We start from the raw sequence: 23,387 nt of genomic DNA, 5'->3' as shown, positions 1-23,387 counted from the left end.
CATGATCACTCACAATCACAACTTATGCTGAATACATACTCCAATTACCAACACCAACTAATTTGTCACTCGCACAATAATTAACTTGAAAACAAATTTTGTAACCTCCACTCCAGAACATGGTTTGGTTTTAAGGTCGATTTCCTATATAATTTTTTTCACTTTTAGCACTAATGTAGGCCTATAGTCATTTGTGAAAATTTGTATTAGGTTCTCAAGGTAATAAATTATCTTATTATTTCATATTTTCATTTAGCATTCGATCATTTGCTTCACATCAAATCACGTAGCTGCTACATAGTTCGAAATATGTTTGAGTGATATATATATAGAATGTTTATATGAACTAAGTTTCTGAGTTTCTCTATTAATCAACTTTGAAAAGCAAATTTCGAACTATGTAGCAATTACATGATTTAATATAGAGCAAATGATTAAATAATAAATAAAATATAAAATAATATAATAATTTTGCAGCTTTGAATAACATTGGAATCTCCACAGAAAGTAAATAATGAATATTATACTTTTTGATTCAATTAGCCTACTCTAATTGTTGTCACAACTTATACATACAACTCGCATTATTACAATCTATTCAATTAATCCATAATTCTTGATCCTCAATAATTAATTTATATTCCATTTCAACTTCTCTTGTATAATCAAGGCGGTTGCTGAAACTACCAGTACAGTACCGTTAGCTTACCGTATTGCTGTAGCTCTTATAGTACTCTGATCAAATACAATATATACAATAATAATACATAATAATACAATATACAATAGAGCATAAGGCCTATGCTCTCAACATAGACAAATTATATCTCTATAATGCTCTCACACTACCAAACTTGAGTAGAGTAGTAGTACAATATTGGAGAATTATATTCTATGCCTTTTTAAAAGTCTCAGCTCATCTGATCATTGATTAACTCAAGAAATACATTCACTTTTTCAGATATTCGACAACATAAAAAAGCAACAGCCTGAACAACTGGGGAAGGTGATAGCAGTGCCGGGCGACATAACACTGCCCGACCTTGGCCTGAGCAACGGCGACCAGGCCATGCTCACCGAAAATGTGTCCATCGTCTTCCACTCGGCCGCCACCGTCAAGTTCGACGAAGCTCTCAAGCCTTCCGTCGCCATGAACCTACTAGGAACAAAACGTATTGTACAGCTCTGTCAGAAGTTGTCAAAGCTTGAGGTACGTCAAACACTTCTACGTACCACCATACAGAAAAGATAGCATAAGTGAAAGGTGGCATAAGCTCATGCTATCTTTTTTCTATGTTAACACATTGCGTTGACCACCATTGCAGTAACAACAATAATGATTGTTAATTAGATGCTCAATACAGTATTTCAATATAATTATAGCCTAAGTTTTCATTCATTTATCTTCCGACGCTAACTAATGTTATCACAATTTTTAATTTCATGGTAATAAAGTAAATTTGTATGTCTTTTGTGTGTGGGGAGTCCCTTGCGGGAAAATTTCATGGTGTAAGGTATAAAAAACTCTAAAAATAAAGAATACAACATTTGTCATATTTTGAAAGTTGATTCCGTCGTAATTCAGGAAGAGAAGAAGTTTTGGGCTTGCACCTCCTTTTTCATATCAATATTGTAATGTTTTAACTCAATAAATGAATAATGATTTTCACTATAAACTAATGTTTATGAACATAAAATTAATATTACTAGCAGAGTAAATATAATAATGTGCCGCCATAAGTGGGAAAATTTCCCAAAAAACTATATTGCCAATAATCTCAACTTGAAGATCGCAATACTAGTCTGATGAATAAGCCCTATATCTTGATAGAAATCAATCGTTTTGAAGTTCTGATCCCCAATAGGTTATCATTCCAAGAAGAGATACACATCAATTATCTGATAAATTGAGTGACGATATTATTGTATTGGTTTCTTAACGTAGAATTTTTACCTTTTAAAATAACAGGAACTCACTTGAGAAAATTTAATTGATACAGAGGTTTTATTATACTATTTTTTTTGTATGATAAACTTCCAATCTGCATTGGTCATAAGATTATGATAAATAAATCCATAAATAATAGTCGTAGCCTAATGGTCTAGTGATTTTGAATTACTTTAAATTATTCTACTCTGTCCATTGCAATCCGCAGCAGGTCATAAAAGGTGAGTTTTGGGGTTCGAATGTAATTTATTAACTTGCAGGATGCCACTATCCTCTTTCTAAATATATATCATTGATATTTGGTAGAGCACTTGCACCTGTAAAAAATTTCATAATTTACAGTAATTTTATTGTCAGTTTTAATTCGCTTCATGAAAATAATTACACCTTATCTGATTTCACTTCTATATTGATATTTAGGTATCAATATATTTAGTATCAAGATATTTAGATATTAGATTTAGTATCAAGATATTTAAGTACGATAGTTGATTCCCGGGATGTAGAAGTTTCAGCCAAGTGTTTAATTTTTGTTCATTTATCAAACTGTAGGATAACTAATGGTAGGTAGATAATAGATATTAATGATACTAATAGATACTAATGGTATACCTAATAAGAAGGAAATACATTGTACAACCGAATTTCATAAAAGTAAATGTTTTTATCTACCTATTTTTAATTCTCCAATAAAATAATATACGGTACCTAGTAAAAAGGAAATGCACTGTACAACCGGATTCCATCAGAGTAAAAGTTTTCATCTATTAATGAATTTAATTTTCTATTGAATTAATTTCTGAGAAAGAACTGGACAAGATATATACATTTTTTTCATTTTCTTTGATTGATTAAAATTTCTCGAGAAAAAATTCTCGGAAGCTAGAAACGAAGAGCCTTGAAAAATAAGAGCAGAATATTTTTACCTATGCACCTCTATTTACAGCTACTACCTATTGATTTTATATTGTTTTATAATGATTTTTTTTATGATGACATTTCCAAACCCAGACATTATTATTCAAAACCAAATATTCAACACAACCCTTAAATATTTGAATACAATGAAAAAGCTTATTCAGTGACAATCTTAAAGTTCAAGATTTTTACCGGTTTTGCCAAACTTATTTAAAAAATTATTTTTATCATTCTATTCCACTTCAAAATGATTTACTGGGAGTTGCATGTTGCACAAGCTAGTTTTAGTCCAATATAATAAGTTTTACTTCCTAATTATTTTTTACCAATCTATCATAATCCACTAACAAGCCTCAAACTCGTTCATTATTCTTCTAAACAGCAATACACTTTTATTTCATTGGAATTAGGCTTAATAGATGACACTTGATAGTCTAATAAGTCAACCGAAAATAAGTAATCTTATCATTACATTGAGAAAAAGTGCTGATTATTAATAGATACGTATATTTCTTTTTATTACAGGCTCTAATTCATGTGTCAACTGCTTACTGTAACTGTAACATGGAGGTCGTGATGGAGCAAATCTACCCTCCTCCAGCCAGACCCGAGGAGATTATACACTGTATAGAGAATATGGATGAAAAAATACTCGACACAATAACTCCACAGTAAGGTTTCAGTTCTATTAGTTTTTATAGGCTACTACAACATGATTTTTCAAATCCAGTAACTTTCTTAATGGGAAATAGGGAAAGTTGAATTGAAAAAGAAAAATCACGATAATTTATAGAAAAAATGGAGGAACGTATATATATATATATATATCAGGCTTAGGGCTTTTGCAATAAGAAACAGCTTTAGTAATTCCAAAGATAATATATTATACTAGCTAGTTTCTGATAATTCATTCATGATTATTGAATCATAATGATCATTACTAATGAAAAAAGTTTAGTAGTTAAAATTGTAATGCCAGAAATAATACGATATTAGGTCTAATTGATTTCTTTTCTGTGGCTATTCCATATAGGAAGTAAGTTGCCGTGCTACTAAATGATACTAATCAACGAGAAGCAAATAAAGTACAAATTGTTTTTGTTGGATGAGATATTCACAGAATGAGTGTGAGGCTAGTCGACCATCTGTCAATTTTTACAAGAATATATCGGAAATTAATTAGAAAATATGCCTATAAATCCAAGTGAACTCAACATTTCATATACTTCTGTAATTATTGAAAACGAGAAAGGTACATGTGTATCCCTTTTATTCAATTTTACCTTATTCCACCTGGATTGGGGTAATTTATTATGTTATTATTGAATAGAATTATTAGAATTTGTTCTTTCCCGTTTTTTTTTTGCAGGATTATTGGAGATAGACCTAATACGTACACATACACGAAAGCACTGGCAGAGACAGTGCTATTAGAGATGAACGGTGAACTTCCAATTGCTATTGTAAGGCCTTCAATCGGTGAGTGAATGAAAGTAGGAGGGAAAGCTATTACAACAGAAGTGGGCTCATTGGGAAAATACTGATTGTTACACTCATTTGAATAGGCTATAATATTATATTATAATAATATATAATAAAATATTATATATTATATTCAAATACCGTATTGATTGAACTCAAGTTCCTCAATTATTGTTTTGTACTTCTGTAAATAATGGTAAATTCATCATTTTAAGATTCTCTTGAGCTCTCTGATTCAAGTCTTTCAAATGTTAAACATTACTGAGCTACTACAAACAGACAATTTTTAATAATTCGAGATTAAGAAGGAAATATCTCCCTATAATATGTGGGCAAAACTAATAAACCGGCACGAAAATCATGCGCCTAAAAAATAATGGTTCTATTATTGAGATACTTTCAAAAATTTCCCGATTTCTTGCATGAAATCATCTTTGGGAATTCGGAATTCATTTTATTTCAATTCTTTTAATTGAATTTCGAGTCGATTATCAACTTGGAATATTCATTCACAATTTTATTATTCTAAAATGTATTTAAGTAATACATTAATATCTTCCATTATGGTTTACAAACCTCATTCAGACATATTAATATATTGGAACCATTTTCTCCAGCAATCTCATTTGAACTTGCTATTTCTCCCATGATTTTCATTTTCTTCCTTTATTTTTTTCTTTTTCCCTTCTTCATATACAGAGTGTACCACGAAAGGTGTAACAGCCGAAGACCATAGATTCTACATTAAATTTGCAACAAAAAATTTTTTATATCGACCTTAGTTTTCGAGATATATAGATGTTTCGATATTTTTGAAAAACCTCAATGACTAGAAAACTATGAGTCAAAATCTAATTCCAAGGACATGGTTGGAAAGAGGGAAAAATTTCCAATAAGATTCATATAATTTGTTCCTATGTTTGACGTTTTTGAAATTTTTATGAGTGTTCAAACTGTTTGAAATTTGGCTTTGAACTCGACGAATGTACTTTTTTCAACTTTGAACGCTCATAAAACGTTCAAAACGTCAAAAATGAACAAATTATATGAATCTTATTGGAAATGTCTTCCTCTTTCCAACCGAGTCCTTGGAATTTGACTGATAGTTTTCTGGTTATTAACGTTTTTCAAAAAATCTGTTTATCTCAAAAACTAAGGTCGATATAAGAAAACTTTAATGGAATTTTTTTGTTGCAAATTCAATTTAGAATCCATGGTCTTCGGCTGTTACACTTTTCATGGGACACCAGTATATATTTCTCGAAATATTCATAACAATTTTTAGTAGATTACATTTTATACTGAACATTTAAATTGAACCTGACATCATGAGAACTAAATTTGTCCCCTGAATGTTAATTAATTCCATCCTGGCTGCATAGACAAAGCAGATACAGTAGCTTTATCCTTTTCCAACTCTGCAATATTGTCAAATCGTCTGTGGACTATTATATTTATGTAGATATGATGAGCTACGTCATCTCAATGGAAATGTATTATTAAATTATGAAAAATTGTATTGTGTTGAGTAATATTGTGATTGTGATTGTGATTGCGTGGTGCAGTGACAGCAGCGTGGCGAGAGCCGCTGGCCGGCTGGGTGGACAACCTGAACGGACCGACCGGTCTGTTTGTGGGCGCCGGCAAGGGTGTCCTCCGAACCCTGCTCTGCCACAAGGACTACATCACCGACCTCATTCCCGTCGACATCGTCATCAATGTCATGATCGCTGTCGCTTGGAAAACGGCCACATCCAGGTAGGCCGCCTCTACGCTAAATTACTATTATTAGTCAATTAATAGAAACAAGCGACATTTTTCATATATTTGTTAGAGAGCAAAAAACAATCGACCTACTAATTAGTTGGTAGCCACATTTAAAACTACCTTAACAAACTGACATTAGTTCAGAGCGTCTTCAGTTACAGAATATTCATACGTCTGCCATTTTCATTATTTATCTTACGTAACATATTATTTATTAGAAATCAAAAAAATGGTATTTATAAATAAATAAGTACTTTTTATTCATGAAATAAAAATACTTCTGCAGTTATAGTTTAAATATTGTAAAATTGAAATGGACATAACCTATGTATAATATTTGGACAATTTGAAACTAAATTAGGAAATTGGATAAGTTTTTGACAATAGCCTGTTTTTCTTTTCCGATAGTTGTATTGTTTTTGATAACCTAATAAATAAATAAATAAATGTCCACATGGACACAGTCTAGGCGTAACTATTGTAACTGTAGTAGTCACTGATGAAGTAGGAGTGGGGTGTGGGGTGTGGTATAACAGTGTAGTATCTGTAATTGAATTGTTGGAGTGGACATAATCTCAAATCCTACTGTGTTGATTAAGGAAATATTGTTTTTGGCATTGTCAGACACCACCAGTGACCATTAAATTCATAATTTATTTATCCTCTATTTTTTAAAATTCATTTATTATTCCCGGTATAATTTATTATTCATTTATTATTCTCATATTTTCATCCTGACAATTCAAACTGAGAATAGATCTTTATTGAATATGTTGTTGATTGAGCCGAATGATGAGAATCAATGTAAAATACTTGACTACAGATTCAAGAATTTTAGAGAATATTTCATTTAGCATGACAAATTGAGGACCCTAAAATTAGCCAATAGCTTGTCTCTAATGAGTAAGAAAACTATAATTTCGAATTTTCGAGTAGACTTAGCAGAAATGTTGTCAAAGTATTTGACTTGACTGAAATAAATTTTTGAGTGTAATGAAAATGGGTACAGACATGAAATTTGGCTTAAGTCTGTGACTATGAGTCTTGGCTTAGATTTTCATAGATTGATTGAGTACTTTATTTATGTGGATTACAATATATACTGGCTTATACACTTATATACAATAGCTTAAAATACAGCAAAATTATAGATGAATTTACATAATATAGACTAAGAAAATAATTATTGAACTGTATATGACATGAAAAAGCAATTTGTAATATAATAACTATAGATAATTATATTGTTATGCATCTACATAAATTGGCGGAGCTTTGGACATATCAATGTCCATTCTTCGGAAAGAATATTAAAAATATCCTCCCCACTAACTCTCTACCAAAACTGATGAGAGATGAGAGAGTAAAAGTAATAGTGGTCCAGCCTCGGTTTCATAGATGAGATTACAAATTTAAAAACGTTAATAGAACCTGACTTAACTATTTTAAAGTTTCTTATTAAATTGTTTCCTGTTCAATAGGCAAAGGAAACTGATGGTATACAACTGCACGACAGGAGTGAGCAATCCCCATCTACTGGCGTGACGTTGAGCGATTAATAAAGGAGAGTATTCTAATGCGTCCATGCGAAAATGTTATCTGGTATCCAGGAGGAAGCTTTAAGGGAAGTCGATTCTTCAATTCCATTTGTGTTGCTCTCTCACATCTACTGCCCGCATATCTCATGGATGCATGCACCAGGATTGCAGGCAGAAAGCCTATGTGAGTAATTCACTATCTAGTTCATTCGTCATCAGGAATATTTTTTCCAATAAAAATTATCCATAAAAAAACAGTCCAACAAAGAAAAGAATAAGTTTGTGAATTCAAAAGCGTCAATTGTAATCTAATTTTTAATTGTAATATATATATAGATTAGCTCATATTTTTACAAACGAATATTGAGCATTTGGACAAATGTAGATTCTAATCATGAGTTTCTGACTCATGATGTGACAAATCGAAAAATTTTCTTTTATTTACCGGTACATTTGGGATTACCTCTGGCCGGATTACAAGCCTAAAGCTTACTACCATCTATGTTTAGCGCTAATCTACGGTTGAAGGTATATGGTTACATTTATTATAATATGTTTCATTCCGGGTTTAAACCAACAGCTGATTTATCTCCATTAAAACCGTGATGGTACATAGAAGTTCTATAAAAACCTTGGGTGCATACGGGCCATAGTGGTGTTTTCAAACAAGCAGTTGCTTCATCCACACGGATTCAGTGATTACATACTTCGGTGGCCTTCAAGTCCAACCTAATTATTTGACTGAAGATTCTGTATTTCTGAATATGATATAGATGTATTGATTGTTACATTATTAAAGTAGTACATTGTAATAAATATTTCCCTAACCTTTGTTCATTTAATTCCATTCATATTTGATGTTGTCCTATTAATTTCCTTTGTAGTTTACAATCAATATTATATTATACAGTATTTGATTGAACTACTCATTCATCTGTTAGCTTGGGTGGGATGATTAAGGCTAGTTTATACAATGCCAATTGGCGAGACAGTTGTCTTTGGATAATTGTCATCACGTGGTTGCGGATTGTCGGAGGCCAGGCCAGTTAAACGAGATGTTTATACGCGGCCAACTATTGACACGTCAGTTGACAGCTAAACATGTCTGAGTTCTCGTCATCTGTTGTGACTATACAGCTGAACTGGCAAAACCAAGACAGCGCTACTGGCCTACACCGTTCACACGGCGCCAATTGTCGCAACAACTGAGATTCCGAGTGGTGGGTGGTGGGGGCCTAATTGACTGTCCATAGTCTACTCCCGGAGACAGTTGAATTTCGGGCCAATTGTCGGGACAGTTGGCAAGACAATTGGCCTGAAGTGTTTATACGAAGCCTTATGACAATTGTCTCGCCAACTGGCATCATATAAACTAGGCTTTAAAGACAACTTAACCATCAATTTGTGTTCTATTTTGTAGAATGGTAACAGTCCAGAACAAACTGCTACGTGCAGCAGAATGCCTCGAGTTCTTCACCACACACGAATGGAAGTTCACCAACACAAATGTGCTGAAGCTGTACGAGTCACTTCCACCATCGGATCGCGAGTCGTTCAACTTCAATGTCAACGATGTCAACTGGCAAGAATACATGCAGCTCTATTGGCTAGGAATACGACGATTCATTCTCAAGGAGGACACCTCCAACGACTCAGCTGCAAGGAGTCGTCTTAGAAAGTGAGTAGAATGCCTCTGTTGTACGTAATATCATCATGGCCCAAAGTAAATCATTGAGATAGGAAGTGCCAGTCGGGTCCAGGAGATATAGAAATGGTTATGGCCATAGATATAGATGAAGCATTTGTAAGAGCCTGACAGGTCTCAAATGTCGGGGCTATTGAAAAATTAAAGAGTCCTCGACTGTCGCCTGACGCAGGTAACATCTGAGGACTATTTTTCAGGAGTCCTCTACGGTCACAGTCCTCAACTGTCGGGGCTGTTCAAGAATTAAAGAGTCCTCAACTGTTGAGAGACCCGCCTGACACACATGCGTGAATGCATTCCCACCACCAAAAAAGAAAGAAACCGGAAGTTATTAGTTATTACTATTGAAAAAAATCAAATATTATCGACTCAGCTGAAAACAATATTTATTTTAGCGTACTGCAGTTTGTTTGAAAACTCTTCGATCTACCAATGCTATTAAATATTATTAGACAGTGAAATCAAGATACATCGTAAGATAAGAAAATTATTTCACTTTCTAAAGTAGGAAAACAGGAATAAGGAAGCTTTCTTCCTGTTTTATCACAACCATATCATTCATACTGAAACCTAATTCAAACTATGTTTTGAATTACCAGTGGAGCTAGGAACTTGGTGAAAGTTACTTCGATGGTCGGCTTTGAGTGAACCTTGTAAAATAATAATCACAATCAAAGTACCATTCTGTTATTCTCCTCTGTTATAAAATGTTCATCTGAACGTTTCTTTTTTGACAGTTTTCAATAATATAAGAGTTTTCATCAGTTTAAATAATTGTTGGTGTATTGATTTTCAGAGTATATTGGATCCATCGCATCAGCCAGTTAGTGTTATTTCTGCTCGTGTGGCGACTGTTGATGTTCAGATCACAGACCATGAGCAGTGCGTGGTTCTCTTTGTTCAAGTTTGTGACGCAAATCTCACGACTATTACTGTCGCAGCTTTCCATCAGGTAGAGATAACTTCTGCAGTTTATATTGAACAGTAAGTGACCTGAGCAATGCCACAACAGACAAGATCAGCTGAGCTGGATCGCCATGTACAAGCCGAGTATCAGTGTGGGAATTATTTTAATATTGACTAATTGTACAACAAATTTGAAAAGACACATCTATACTTATATTATACGATAAGTTACTATGTACAAGTATTGGATAAACAGGATTTTAGATACAAATGACAAATAATAAATGTAGCAAATATATCAATATACTTCCGACTATTTCATTTCTACCTATGTTTGTTCAATTTGAGTCAATAATATGATGTCCTGATGAATGGTTAAGTCGATACCTATTCAATGTGATGGAGAAAGTATAGCTTGCTGCTGTATATTCATAGGAGTTTTTTTCGTTAGGATTAAAACACAGTGAAGCGGCGAAGGTGAAGTGAGACTTGAGCTTTAACTCCGCTACCTTCGCCTCTCCACTAAACGCACTCAGCAACATACATTTTATTGAACCCTCTCAGGTGCATTCACCGCTACACTCTACCTTCGCAGCATCACTTAGTTTTAATCCTCAGTGAAACAACCATACAGAGAAGATAGCAATCGGTAAGCGATTGACCGTAAGATGAAGATGAAATGCAAACGATTTCGAGTTTTCATACTTACTGATTGTCTGCCACAAGGCCATCTTCTACAGTCAGCCATGTCTGTCGACATTCATCATCACGACAACCGGAATGTCCTCTGATTGGATCAGCTGTTGTGAGAATTAGCCATTCTGAGGGCATTCTGTGTCGAGACAATAATGCCGGCCGACAATAGATAAGTGAAAACGGTTTCCTACGAAATGTGAAATCTTCCCCACAGACTCATAAAATTCAAGAAAAATCAATTCAAATGTATACTGATAACGTTAGGTACCTAACTACCACAAAATGAACTCATACAGGGAATACTATAATTTTTCAGGATCATTCATAGTCATTATTGTATTGAGGATTTTTAGCAGAAAATAACGTTATAAACAATTTAAGTAATATTAAAACCTTTTAATTAATTAGTGAACAAAACATGAATCATATTTAAATTCAAGTTTTTAAACTTTAAAAATCTGTTAGACATATCAACACAGATACTAGTGCAATTGATTATAAAATATTATGAACATAATTGAGACACTATATTCTATAAATAATTATAAATATAATAAAATACGTGAATTCTCATTGGTTTTCAGATGGGAGATCGATGATAAAATAAAATTTTAAACAAAGTGTTGAACAATAAAATGAATTAATAAAACTCACGAAGCAATTAGTTAAGGAACACTTTTTAAAAATAGAATGAATAAGATGATCATTTGATACGATGTTGATAGAGGAGGGAATAATAATTAATGTTTAAAAATTGTAGATTCAAGTTAACTCGAATAACTTGATAGGCTAAATGAATTCGATGATAGAAATATACTTGAATTTTATGTAGACTGAATTTTGTCAACGAAAAAACCATAGCCTACACACAATTTACTGACTATTATCAAAATATTCATTTTAGTGAAATCTTTATTTTCAAAGAATATCGGTAATAATGAGCTACAAAAAACATTTGATCTTAATGGTAATGATTATTATAATATTACTTTCTAATCGATAGCAAAATACGTCAGATTTTTAAGTACGTTCGATAAAAAATAATACTACTTTGGAAATTATCAATATTGTATAAAATGTCTCCTATCACAATAGCTCTGTCTGAAAAAGCGAAAAATTGAAAGAGATTTTAGGAAGATTAGATAAAACTATTGAACCGGACATTCCAGACTTGAAAGGGAATATTAATCTTTACAAATAAATGAGATTCCTGAATTCTATACTGATATTGAGAAAGGACTGTTGATTTTTCTCGAAATTTAGTTAAAACTTTCTGCAGACAAATAATTGGCATATTAGCCTATATTCTCTCAAAAACGTTTATATAATTTTATGAAGCACTTTGATCACATATCCTAAGAGCCATACATTTTTAGCAGACAAACTACTGGACGATAAAAAATTCTCATTTTATATCTTGAAGAAGATAAATTAAAAGTTAGAAAAATATAGATTGAAAGTAGCTTATGTGAAACGATTTGAAAATATAAATTTATGCATTATATTTTATTTAATTCAATGTAGTTATTTGATTCTGAAAAATCACAATTGAAATGTCATGTCTCAGCCAATTTTGAAATTCATTCTAAAAACATCAATAGATGAGAACTATAGCGTAAATGACTGGAGATTTAATCGTTAGCTCTATAATGATCAATGAACAGGGTAACGAAAATCTTCCAATTGTAGAGTACGGTACACAAAAAAATTAGTTAAACTTTTAACTAAAATAATTTAGCTAAGTTTTTGAAGCGTAGGTATACGACATCTGCTCAGAAGACATCGATTTTGTAAAACAAATTTATTGTTGAATTGTCCACCAAACGAAAACTATGGAGCGTTTGCAATAGTATAGTTTTAAGAATAGATAACGAGTTTCAACCAGACCTTTTAGTCTTAGGAACAAATATTTTCATTATAATAACAGTATTACATTCATTATACAAGTTTTTTCCCATACAAAGAGAAATCACTGAACGTTTTTTAGGCATTTTTCTATCAAAAACAACATTCCAAATCCAATAGCGCGAATAACAGTGTTTGGTTGAATTTGTTGAGTAACTATAAAAATAGCTAACAGTAATGGAATAAATGCTTAAATGATAGAATGTTATGTATAAAATCACTCATACATGCACACAAAAGCCAACCTAGCACTAACCAAATCACAATATTATCAGCTCGAGTTTAGTTCATCCGAATTACTGCAGCAGTTTCTTGATTTCATCCTTGTCGGCCGCATCGAGGTAGCTCGTCCCATCCGGAGCCACTCCGTCTTTACACGCACCCTGTCAAATCAAACACATCACACATCATATTACTTAACCAAAACTTAATATGAAAATTAGAGGAATAATTTATATGAATATTCAAATATATATATTTCATAAAATATGAAAAACAGGAAAAATGTGAAAATCGATTAATTTATTTCATGTTTTAAGTAACAGAGATGAATGGTATAAGTATTGTCAATTCCACAAATTATTTCATTTATGTAAAACAAATTCAATACTCAAACATTGAAGAATGAAAACCAATTTGAGGAAGGTGCATTCTTAATATGGATAAGATCCACATTTCTAAATCAACTGTAAAAATGATAGTGTGAATTTGGAAAAAATGTTTTAAATTTATATTTTTTGACTTAGAATCATATTCGAAATTCAAAGACTTAGTTTTCTGCATCTTCATGTCCCTATTAGGTTGGTAAAACCTCTACTCGTTTATTGATTGCAACAGATCATTCAACAATTTTTTTATTGCGGATGATGCCCACATGAGCTTTTTGCTTGTGCGTGGGTAATGGGAAGTACGAGGGTGAATTATGAGATGATCAAACATCCATGCCTATTCGATGGGATTCGGCGGGATTCCATCCCGCTACCAGGTAGCACTAACAGACTGAGGGTGCAACACCTTCATCTAGCCGGCCCACATTAATGAGATAGAAATGATAATTCTCTACGATATTTCTTAGTACCGTAAGTTAGTAGCTTAGTACGGTACTTATTATTACTACTTATATAATAATAATACCGTGTGACCAGGCAGCGTCATAGTTTTCAGGTTGCATCTAATCAATTTCAGGGCATCTCAGTATGTGCCTGTAGCTTATATTAGTCGAGATGGCGCAGGGAAACGAGAAATTTTGAAGTAATATAATTTCCACAAAAATGCATGTAACTAGTGGAATATACTAATGGAATGGCATTATTCTTCATGCCATTCACGTTCCTACAGTCAAAATGTTCAAAAGTCCCTCTTTGCTATTCAAGATGACATCGGAAAGATGTGCGTTCACAGCCTGTTATGGGTGGTGCAAGGAACAGGAATTAGAACTTACTTTCTAAGATGAAATAAAAAAGATGTGGTCTCAATCGGTGTTTGCAGTCTGTTGTGTCTGTTATGGAAACTTTGGAATGTTAGTGTTACGAGTTTTGGGGAATGCCAGTGATTCAGTGTGAAAAATTGGCAGAGCCGTCTGCCGTGGCTGGTCACGCTTTGACTTGTGTCTTTCTGTTGCTTTGAGCCTCCTTTTTGTTGTGGTGAATCTGAATCGTAAGTAGTTGCAGTGAATAACTTACAATCGTCATTTAAATGTGACTCAAATTTCGAGTGAATTAACATTCTCTTCATTTTACTTCAGTGAGGAACGGCACTTATCGCACGGACAGAAGTTTAATTTATTCGAGATAATAACTGACGTGCTTCTATCTTTCTCCTTCTTCAACTGTTTGGATTATTGCTGTCCTTTCTTTTTCTGATTTTACCTTTTCCTATAGTCCGTTCTTATTAGGAGCTTCCGATATTGTTTCCTGCCTTGTTCGCTCTCTGGGCACTTTCTCTCTCCTATTCTCTTGCCTTCCTCTTGTATAGTTTTATCTGGCCAATGAAAGCGGGTGATCATAGCTCGGAGGGCTGATAAGGTGATAATCGAAAGAGGCGATGTAAACTACAGCATTGGCGCCAATGATTCAAAACCTTGTTACTTTCCTCCCCTATTACCATAGGTAAGGAAAGTATTGCTTTCCAAAAAAATTAATGTACCCTAATTTCAAGTTTTCTATACGTTTCAAGGTCCCCTGAGTCCAAAAACATGATTTTTGGGTGTTGGTCTGTGTGTGTGTGTGTGTGGTGTGTGTGTGGTGTGTGTGTGTGTGTGTGTTGTGTGTATGTCTGTGAACACGATAACTCCATTCCTAATCAACCGATTGACTTGAAATTTTAAACTTAATGTACCCTAATTTCAAGTTTTCTATACGTTTCAAGGTCCCCTGAGTCCAAAAACATGATTTTTGGGTGTTGATCTGTGTGTGTATGTGTATGTGTGTGTGTGTGTGCGTGTGTGTGTGTGTGTGCGTGTGTGTGTGTGTGTGTGTGTGTGGTGTGTGTGTGTGTTGTGTGTGTGTGTGTGTGTGTGTGTGTGTATGTGTGTGTGTGTGTGTGTGTGTGTGTGTGTGTGTGAACACGATAACTCCATTCCTAATCAACCGATTGACTTGAAATTTTAAAATTAAGGTCCTTATAGACTGTAAGGATCCGACAGTAAGAAATTCAATAGAATTGAATTCAAAATGGCGGATAAGTACTAAAAAACCATGTTTTTCAAGGTTTTCTCGAAAACGGCTCTAACGATTTTCTTCAAATTTATACCATGGATAGCTATTTATAAGCCCTATCAACTGATATGAGTCTCATTTCTGGGAAAATTGCAGGAGCTCCGTAATATTCTTTAGAAAAATGGCGGATAATCACTAAAAAACCATGTTTTTCAAGGTTTTCTCGAAAACGGCTCTAACGATTTTCTTCAAATTTATATCATGGATAGCTATTTATGAGCACTCTCAACTGACATGAGTCTCATTTCTGGGAAAATTGTAGGAACTCCGTAATATTCTTGAGAAAAAAGGCGGATAATTACTAAAAAACCATGTTTTTCACGATTTTCTCAAAAATGACTTGACCGATTTTTTTCCAAATTCATACCCTGTATGTGTATGAATTTAGAGCTTATCAGCTCTATCAACTGGCATGAGTCTCCTTCCTGGGAAATTAATGGGGGGTGCACCCCATCCTTGAGAAATGGAGTTTGTAACTCTGAAAACAATTATATACACACATATACAGAAGTCTGATCGTAGTTTCAAATAATTATGTTGCCGCCAATCGTCATTATGTTATTCCCCTAAATTATTCTCGTTTAAGAACGGGGCTTACAGTTCAATGAGCAAGGAAGTTGTGTGAGTGTACCACACCAGATTTTAATCTTTTTGAATTGTAATATACTTCTTGTCTCAATATTGAAAACACTGTTGCTTACCTTTTACCGGTTTCGAAATGGCCTCAGAACTCAAAACATACAGAACAACTAAGGATAATCTGGCAGTGTACTATTATAAAAGCTATTGATTTAGAAAAGGTCATACTCTTGTAAGTGGAGACATTAGTTGGCGGTGTTGTACACCTGGATGCCTTGCAACCATTACTACCTCGTCTAAAATTGATTGTGTAAAACATTATATTGATATCATAAACAACACGAGAAACATCAAACTTCAGATAATCTTTCAAGTCCGAAAATGCAGCGTTTGTTTTCAAATATCAAGAAGCCATCAAATAGGGAATCACTGGATTCTGTCTTAGGTTCATTAAGGAGGCCAGTTTGTTTTGATTCAGTTTCTCAAACCGATGAGACAGTCCTCAAGTCCAAGGATGAGTTGATGAACAAAATTCAACAGTTGACTGAGAATCAGTAAGCACTCGTTCAAGAAATACAGGATCTCACCCTTCAACTACAGGATCGGAATGTGACTAAATCTCTTTCCAGTGTATCTTTGGTTAACACAGCTATAAATACAGAGCCTCTTGTGAATCCATGTGAGATTTGTTGCAATAAAAATGAGATTGACAGGTCTCTCAAGGAAGAAAATGACTCCTTATCAAATAAAATATCGCACATGGCTGTCTCGATTGAGGCTTTGGAGGCGGACAACGTTGCCTTAAGAGGGGAATTGCTCACATATCGTGATGAGTCTGACAAATGGAGGTCGCTGTATGATAATATGTGCGCTAGGTACAATGAGTTTAATGTGACTGCAACGGGTCGCCGGAGTTCCGCCAGCCCTGAAAACCACCACTCTCCAAAAAATTGGTCAGTTTTTATGGACGCCACCAAAGTGGAATAGTGAAAGACAAACTGGGTCTATTCCTATTCTACATCTATCATTTTTTTGGCAGCACTGAACCTGTATTCCTCTTTGTTTGTAGTAACATTAAAAAGGCTGAGAAGTAAATAGGCCTATTAAAAGTGTTCATTATAGGAGTTATCATTAGTTTTAGTAATATTCCTATATTGGGGAATTCCATCATATTCAGGGAATCAAATTTATGAAAACATAATGTTAAATATCATATTTGTGTGCGTGAAGCAGCTGGATCGAAAAAAGACCTTTTTTGTCGTCGTCCCAGTTTGACGAAATAGACCAATTTGTCCCATTTTTTTGGGTTGTGCAGGTTTTCAGGGCTGGTGGTTTTCTGGGCTGGTGGTTATCTGGGCCGGTGGTTTTCTGCGACCCCACTGCAACGGGTGATGGGAATAAGGAGAAGATGGCATCTTGTGCGGTTGGCATCAGTGACTCGGCACCACCTGCCTGCAAGTTGACGCTGAATTCAAAGCGGCGGATAAATACTGGTGGCAGGATCAAGTTATTTGCTGATAGTCAGGGTAGAAGAATGGACGAACTGATAGCAAAGAAAACGATTGACAAAGTAACTAGTGCACTGAAACCTGGGGCTCGCTTGTGTTCGGTTATAGCTGAGTGTGACAATGGGAGGGAGGAGGGAGACTCAAGTAAGCCTGAGAGCTTTAGACCCATTGCTATGGTCCCGAATATTAGAAAAGTAATTGAATCATTTTTAGTTTAGCAGTTGTATGAATATTTCATAAATAATGAGTTACTGTATGAAAATCAGCACGGCTTCCGTCTCGAACATAGAGCACTGTAATGGCTATTGAGACTATTGTTGAATTTATTCTTCACAGCTTTGAAAGTAGAAACATAGTAGCAGCTAACTTAATTGACCTCACAAAAGCTTTCGATTGCCTACCTCTTGATATAATTTTATAAGCTCTTTTTCTATGGAGAGGAACTGAATTCAAACTAATTAAGTCATATCTGTCAAACCGAAAACAGAGGGTAGGCCTAGTTGTTGCTAATAAGTGCTCAAATTTTGAGGATTTTGTTGCTGGCGTCCCACAAGGTTCTGTCTTAGGCCCTTTCCTGTATTTAATTTTTGTTAATGACCTTTATTGTAATATTCCAACACTGTCTGTTCTTTAATCTTCTCCGACTCGAACTATGATAATGTTAGATATAAGTTGTCAGAGGCTCTTGCCTCTGCTATATCATGGTTTGAGTCTAATAATCTAACCATCAATGATAGCAAAACTGAATGTATCTGCTTCTCTTTAAGGAATATTCCAGAAGACAATGATATTAAGCATCAGGTCAGAATGTTGGGTTTCACTTGTAGAGAGAAGTTTGAGTTGGTAGCCTCACATCATAGGATTGTTTAAGAGACTCTCTCGTGTTGTCTTTCTACTTAGAAGACTCAAGTTATCATTGAACTCTGATTCTTTGGTACTTGCATACTATGGACTATTTCATTCCCTCATATCCTATGGTATTCGCCTATGGGGTAATTCTTGCCATGCTTCAAAAGTTTTCATATGGCAAAAAAAGGCAATGAGAGTGTTAGACAACTTGAAAAACAGAGAGTCATGCAGAGAAAGCTTTCGAAGACAGAGGATATTGACATTCCCTTCAATTTACATAATGAGTAACTTGCTGCATGTCAAAACCAATTTAGAATCTTACTCATGTCAGGGAAACAATCATGAATACTCAACCCGGCATAGAAATGATATTTCAATCCCACAGGTAAGGCTTTCTAAAACAAGGGACAGCCACCTATTTCAGTAGATAAAAATTTACAACAGTCTTTCCTCAGCTGTTGAAGAGCTGCCAAAAATGAAATTCGAGAAAGTTGTGGAGAATAAATTGATGGAGAGAGCATATTATTCATTGACTGAATACTTTGAATGTTAAATATAGGGGCTACTCCTCATTTTGGTCTAAGTTGTGTACTGTAAGGTGTGTCAACTATGTGAATGCTATCACTATTCTTGTCAATCTCCCTGTTAGCCTACTTGTATATACATACTCTGAGCTATTGTTATTCTTGATATTGTGTTATTTATCTTATTAGGTACACTGTATTTGTTTTCTTTTGACGAGCTTATACATTGTAAAAAATATCAGGAAAAATAAAGAATTTGAATTTGAATCAGTTTCAATTTGTTTTCTTTAGTTCATATATTATTGTAGGACAACACATGATACTAAGATATTACCGAAGGAATAAGTTGATGGATTCAAATGTGGTAATACAGTCAAAATATTCTTTGTGCGGCAGTTTTATCACTATTTTTTTTTTTTAATAGAGTTCTATAACTTTTATTAAAAGGCTATTCTATTCCAAACCAGTCCAATGGACCATGATTACTGAATGACAATCACAATATGTTCATATCAATTGTGCAGAATCTCGAACATCTATCAACTCTACAGAGCTGCAAACTGTAATATTCAAAATTTCTCGTTTCCCTGCGCCACTCTGTATCTGAAGTGGATTTTCGTAGAATGGTAAAGTAATCAAATGATGCAAGGGGGTTTCCCATGACAATTCTATAGTTATACAATATATACTTTTGAGTAATAATGCATTGTCAAATTAACTCACGCTACCAATAATGATGATACATTTCCCCCGAGAAATGTATACATTTTCACCTTCTCTATCTAAAAGCTATAAACTATCTATTTTCTGTGTTCGTAGCAAGATGACGTATTAACTAGTATATGTATTAATGTAATCAATATCCGCTTGCTCGCTTATTAGCAATCAAACGGAAAAATTATGTGTATCCTAATAGAAGGCCTACAGTTAGTGATGTGGACCGGAAATATCCCCAGTGGTAAGGAATTAAACATGATAATCAATAAAAAAACCGTCCGTCCATTCATAGAAGCAGAGTAAATTACATCAATGCATATATTTTGGCTATACTTTGATTAAACAGTGATCACTTATTCAAATATCGATAGTATCAATTTTGATTAGTTAGTATCGAGTATCTATAGGCTACTGAAATCCAATTCTACAGTCAAATTTTCCCCTTCTACATTGCATTGGATTTTTATTTTTGGGTTCAAATTATTGTAGGCTTCTTTTTTGCAAGGAAATAGATTATCTATTATTAGCCTATACCATTAAACTTGTAATACAAGTCGAAGTAGGCTACACCCAAAGTTTGTTGACTATGGTTACTTTACTGGTAGACGTTTGATATATTAATTTCCTTGGAATTTATGCATTTTGGGAATATTTCCCTTGAATTCCAAGGAATATTTCCTCGATCTTAAATTCCCGGGAATGTTACATCACTACCTACAGTGAACTCTAAAAATAAAATAATCAAAAATATGAAGAGGTATTGTAACCATTTGTGAGTTTCAAAGTTGGAAAGGAAAATCAGAAAATATTTGAGGGGAATGAAGTGGATTACTCACCTTATCTAGCAATGTTTTAACACAGTTTGTATGTCCCTCCCATATCGCTGCTAGAAGAACACTTATTCCATGCTTATCTTTTATCTGAAATAAAGAGAATTACTTGCCGATGTAGAATAGGAATAGATTCTTTATAATTGAGTTAATATTTCTCTGAAGAAAGGAAAATCTCTGAAAAACAATCACAATAAAAAGAATACAAAAATCCCCCAAAATGTTATAAAGCATTGATCAAGCCAACAATGCTTCAACGGTCGAGTTTTTATCGGAAGGGTATATTTAGAAGATATACTTCTCCAACAATGGACAACTAAGAGTTCAACTCCACCATTGTAGTGAAAACATTACAGTTTAACCTTAACTACGGTATGCATATTCCATATACAGAGTGTCCCACTCAAGGCGTAACAGCCGAAGACAATCGATTCTACATGAAATTTGCAAAAATAATGACCAGTAAAGTTTTTTCATATCGACCTTAGTTTTCGACATACCTATCTATAAAGATTTCTCGATATTTTTGGAAAGCGTCAATACTGGAAAACGATCAGTCAAAATCCGATTCTAAGGGTGTTGTTGTAAAGAAGAAGATTTTTCAATAAGATTCATATAACTTGTTTCTTTGTTTGACGTTAAAAAATAACATTTAGACCTGTATATGAAGCCAAATTCCAAGCAGCCTGTTGAACGCACATAAAAATTCAAATATGAAACTTATTAGCAATTACTTCCTTTTTCTAACCACACTCTTAGAATAAAATAATGACTGACGGTTTCCTGGTTATTGACATTCTTATCAATAACCAAATTTGTTTGAGTTTTGTAAACAGAAATAACTCAAATTCGGAAAAATGGACGAATTTTGCTTAGTTTTCCACCTAGGAATTCTACGAGTCTACGACTAGTAAGTATAATAAATTTATTATTTTAGGAAAATGGGACTTCAAGGGAGCTCGAGGGATCTCCATACTTGAACTTATGAGATTCTTAAAATAGGCGTACACCGCATCTTTATAAAAAGTAAGAGTTTCGATTAACTAAGCCACCGAAAATTCAATTTAATCCTACCTAAAATTACATACATTAAAATTGAAAAAGGCAGTATCTCATACCATCCTCAAAATAACAGGCTGAGCGAATGGCGAATTATTGGTAAAGTAAGAAAAATACTCACATTTACATCAGCACCTTTTTGAATGAGATATTGTATAACATGATCTTGGCCGTAGTCTGCAGCATAATGGAGAGGTGGACGGCCATCAATTTCTTTGTTTAGGTCAATTTCCTGTAAAATTAAGAATAAAATGAACAGAAATTTTCTACTTTTGTATTATAAATAAAAAACAAAATATTTGTACATTATTTTCTACCCTTGACCAGTATAAATAACGCAAACAAACATTTAGTAGGCCTATAAACTAATCTTAAAATCCAACAAGCCTCAAGTATTCTCTGTCAGAAACAGGTAGCTCAACATTTGATAACTTTAGTTAACTTATAGAACCACACGGTTTTAATGTTTTCTACAACGAAGTGCAGTCAATTATTTTTCAAGTAAATTTTAAAATGTCAATTCGAAAGTATTCCAGTCAGTGAGTAAACAAGGTTGCTTATTTACTTTTATAATGGACTGCACGTTGTTTTAAAAAACATCAAAACCGTGTGATAATTAGAATTTTTATTTTAAAAAATCACAATAGCCTATACGAAGCAAAACAAAAAGGATACTTGATATCTATTGTGTTTTAAGAATCATCCATACTTAATCATAGTTCAATAAGACCGTATAACAATAACTGTGAGTTTTCAAATCATACAGTTTGTTAACTAATAAGACACATTGAGCTTAACTAAGTCATTCATACTTACAATAGCTTATAATCATCAGTAAAAATAAACATTAAACAATAGTAGAAGAACATATTTTGAACTCTCATACTCATTTTTGAGAATCATTGTTAGAATTTTGTTAAGTATAGGCCTTTACAATATATTATCTGCATGCGGTTCGGTACTAACTTGCAAATCAACAGGTAATAGATTGTAAAATAATATAATGAAATACTTCACCATAATAATTGATCACTATTTTATTTTTAATAAAACTAAAATAGTAAATAAAAATTACACTAAATAATATTTGCAAAAATGCATGAAGGGGCGTAAAACTAACCTTAGATTCAACATAGTCTCTAACAATTTCAAGATCACCATTTTTAATTCCCCACACTAATTCACTCATTAGGATGGCTGGAAGGGTAAAATTCGTTTGAATAATCAAAAATTGAAATTAAATTAGCAAATCTCAGCTAATATTTCAGAACAATGAAAAGTAATTTGGCTTTGACATTACGAAAATAAATTTATTCTAAATCTATTGCTGCCAATGCCAGCTAGAGTGGAGTGGGTTGATATCATGATATTATGACGAAATGAGTCACTGTTGCCAACAATGAATATAATGTTTGTATAACATTGATGGTTTCGTAATTTTTTCTCATTGATTATTCAATTTCCGTCTTCTCAGAATTCAAATATATTATAATTATAGTTCAGAATATGTACTACCTATCCATTAAATCTCACATTGGGATGAATTTGTACAACTTTCCAAACGTTTTTACAATCACATAGTTCTTTCAAAGTTGGCACAACTTGGCGAGTTCCCGCCAAAATGACCATAATTCAAAGCTGTTTTAAATTTCAAAAGACCGTAATTTGTTTTTATTATTTTCGGCTAAGTTTTTACTAGAAGCTAACTTTTTGTAATTCACAGTCTTGAGTTTATACCA

The 23,387-nt window shown here is 33.5% G+C and overlaps 2 protein-coding genes across 2 annotated transcripts in view; one reads left to right on the top strand and one right to left on the bottom strand.

The window, feature by feature from the left end:
- The window catches only part of LOC111046035 (putative fatty acyl-CoA reductase CG5065), a 38,693-nt gene extending 28,123 nt beyond the window's left edge, over window positions 1–10,570 (top strand). The window contains 8 exon segments of the mRNA XM_022331520.2: window positions 962–1,210; window positions 3,392–3,537; window positions 4,236–4,345; window positions 5,914–6,106; window positions 7,597–7,642; window positions 7,644–7,837; window positions 9,074–9,331; window positions 10,155–10,570. Coding sequence (XP_022187212.2) covers window positions 962–1,210; window positions 3,392–3,537; window positions 4,236–4,345; window positions 5,914–6,106; window positions 7,597–7,642; window positions 7,644–7,837; window positions 9,074–9,331; window positions 10,155–10,314 — 1,356 coding nt within the window. The 3' untranslated portion in view covers window positions 10,315–10,570.
- Window positions 10,571–11,341: 771 nt separating this feature from the next.
- LOC111046036 (myotrophin) lies at window positions 11,342–23,025 on the bottom strand. Its single transcript, XM_022331521.2, has 4 exons — window positions 22,769–23,025; window positions 21,770–21,880; window positions 20,596–20,679; window positions 11,342–13,248 (listed from the first exon to the last, which is right to left on the bottom strand). The coding sequence occupies exons 1-4, from the start codon at window positions 22,835–22,837 to the stop codon at window positions 13,162–13,164; spliced, it is 351 nt and encodes a 116-aa protein (XP_022187213.1). The 5' UTR covers window positions 22,838–23,025; the 3' UTR covers window positions 11,342–13,161.
- Window positions 23,026–23,387: the final 362 nt, after the last annotated feature.

The sequence above is a fragment of the Nilaparvata lugens genome, chromosome 1 (genome assembly GCF_014356525.2).
Source record: "Nilaparvata lugens isolate BPH chromosome 1, ASM1435652v1, whole genome shotgun sequence".
Lineage (NCBI taxonomy): Eukaryota > Metazoa > Arthropoda > Insecta > Hemiptera > Delphacidae > Nilaparvata > Nilaparvata lugens.
This window is presented reverse-complemented; position numbering and strand designations above follow the sequence as displayed.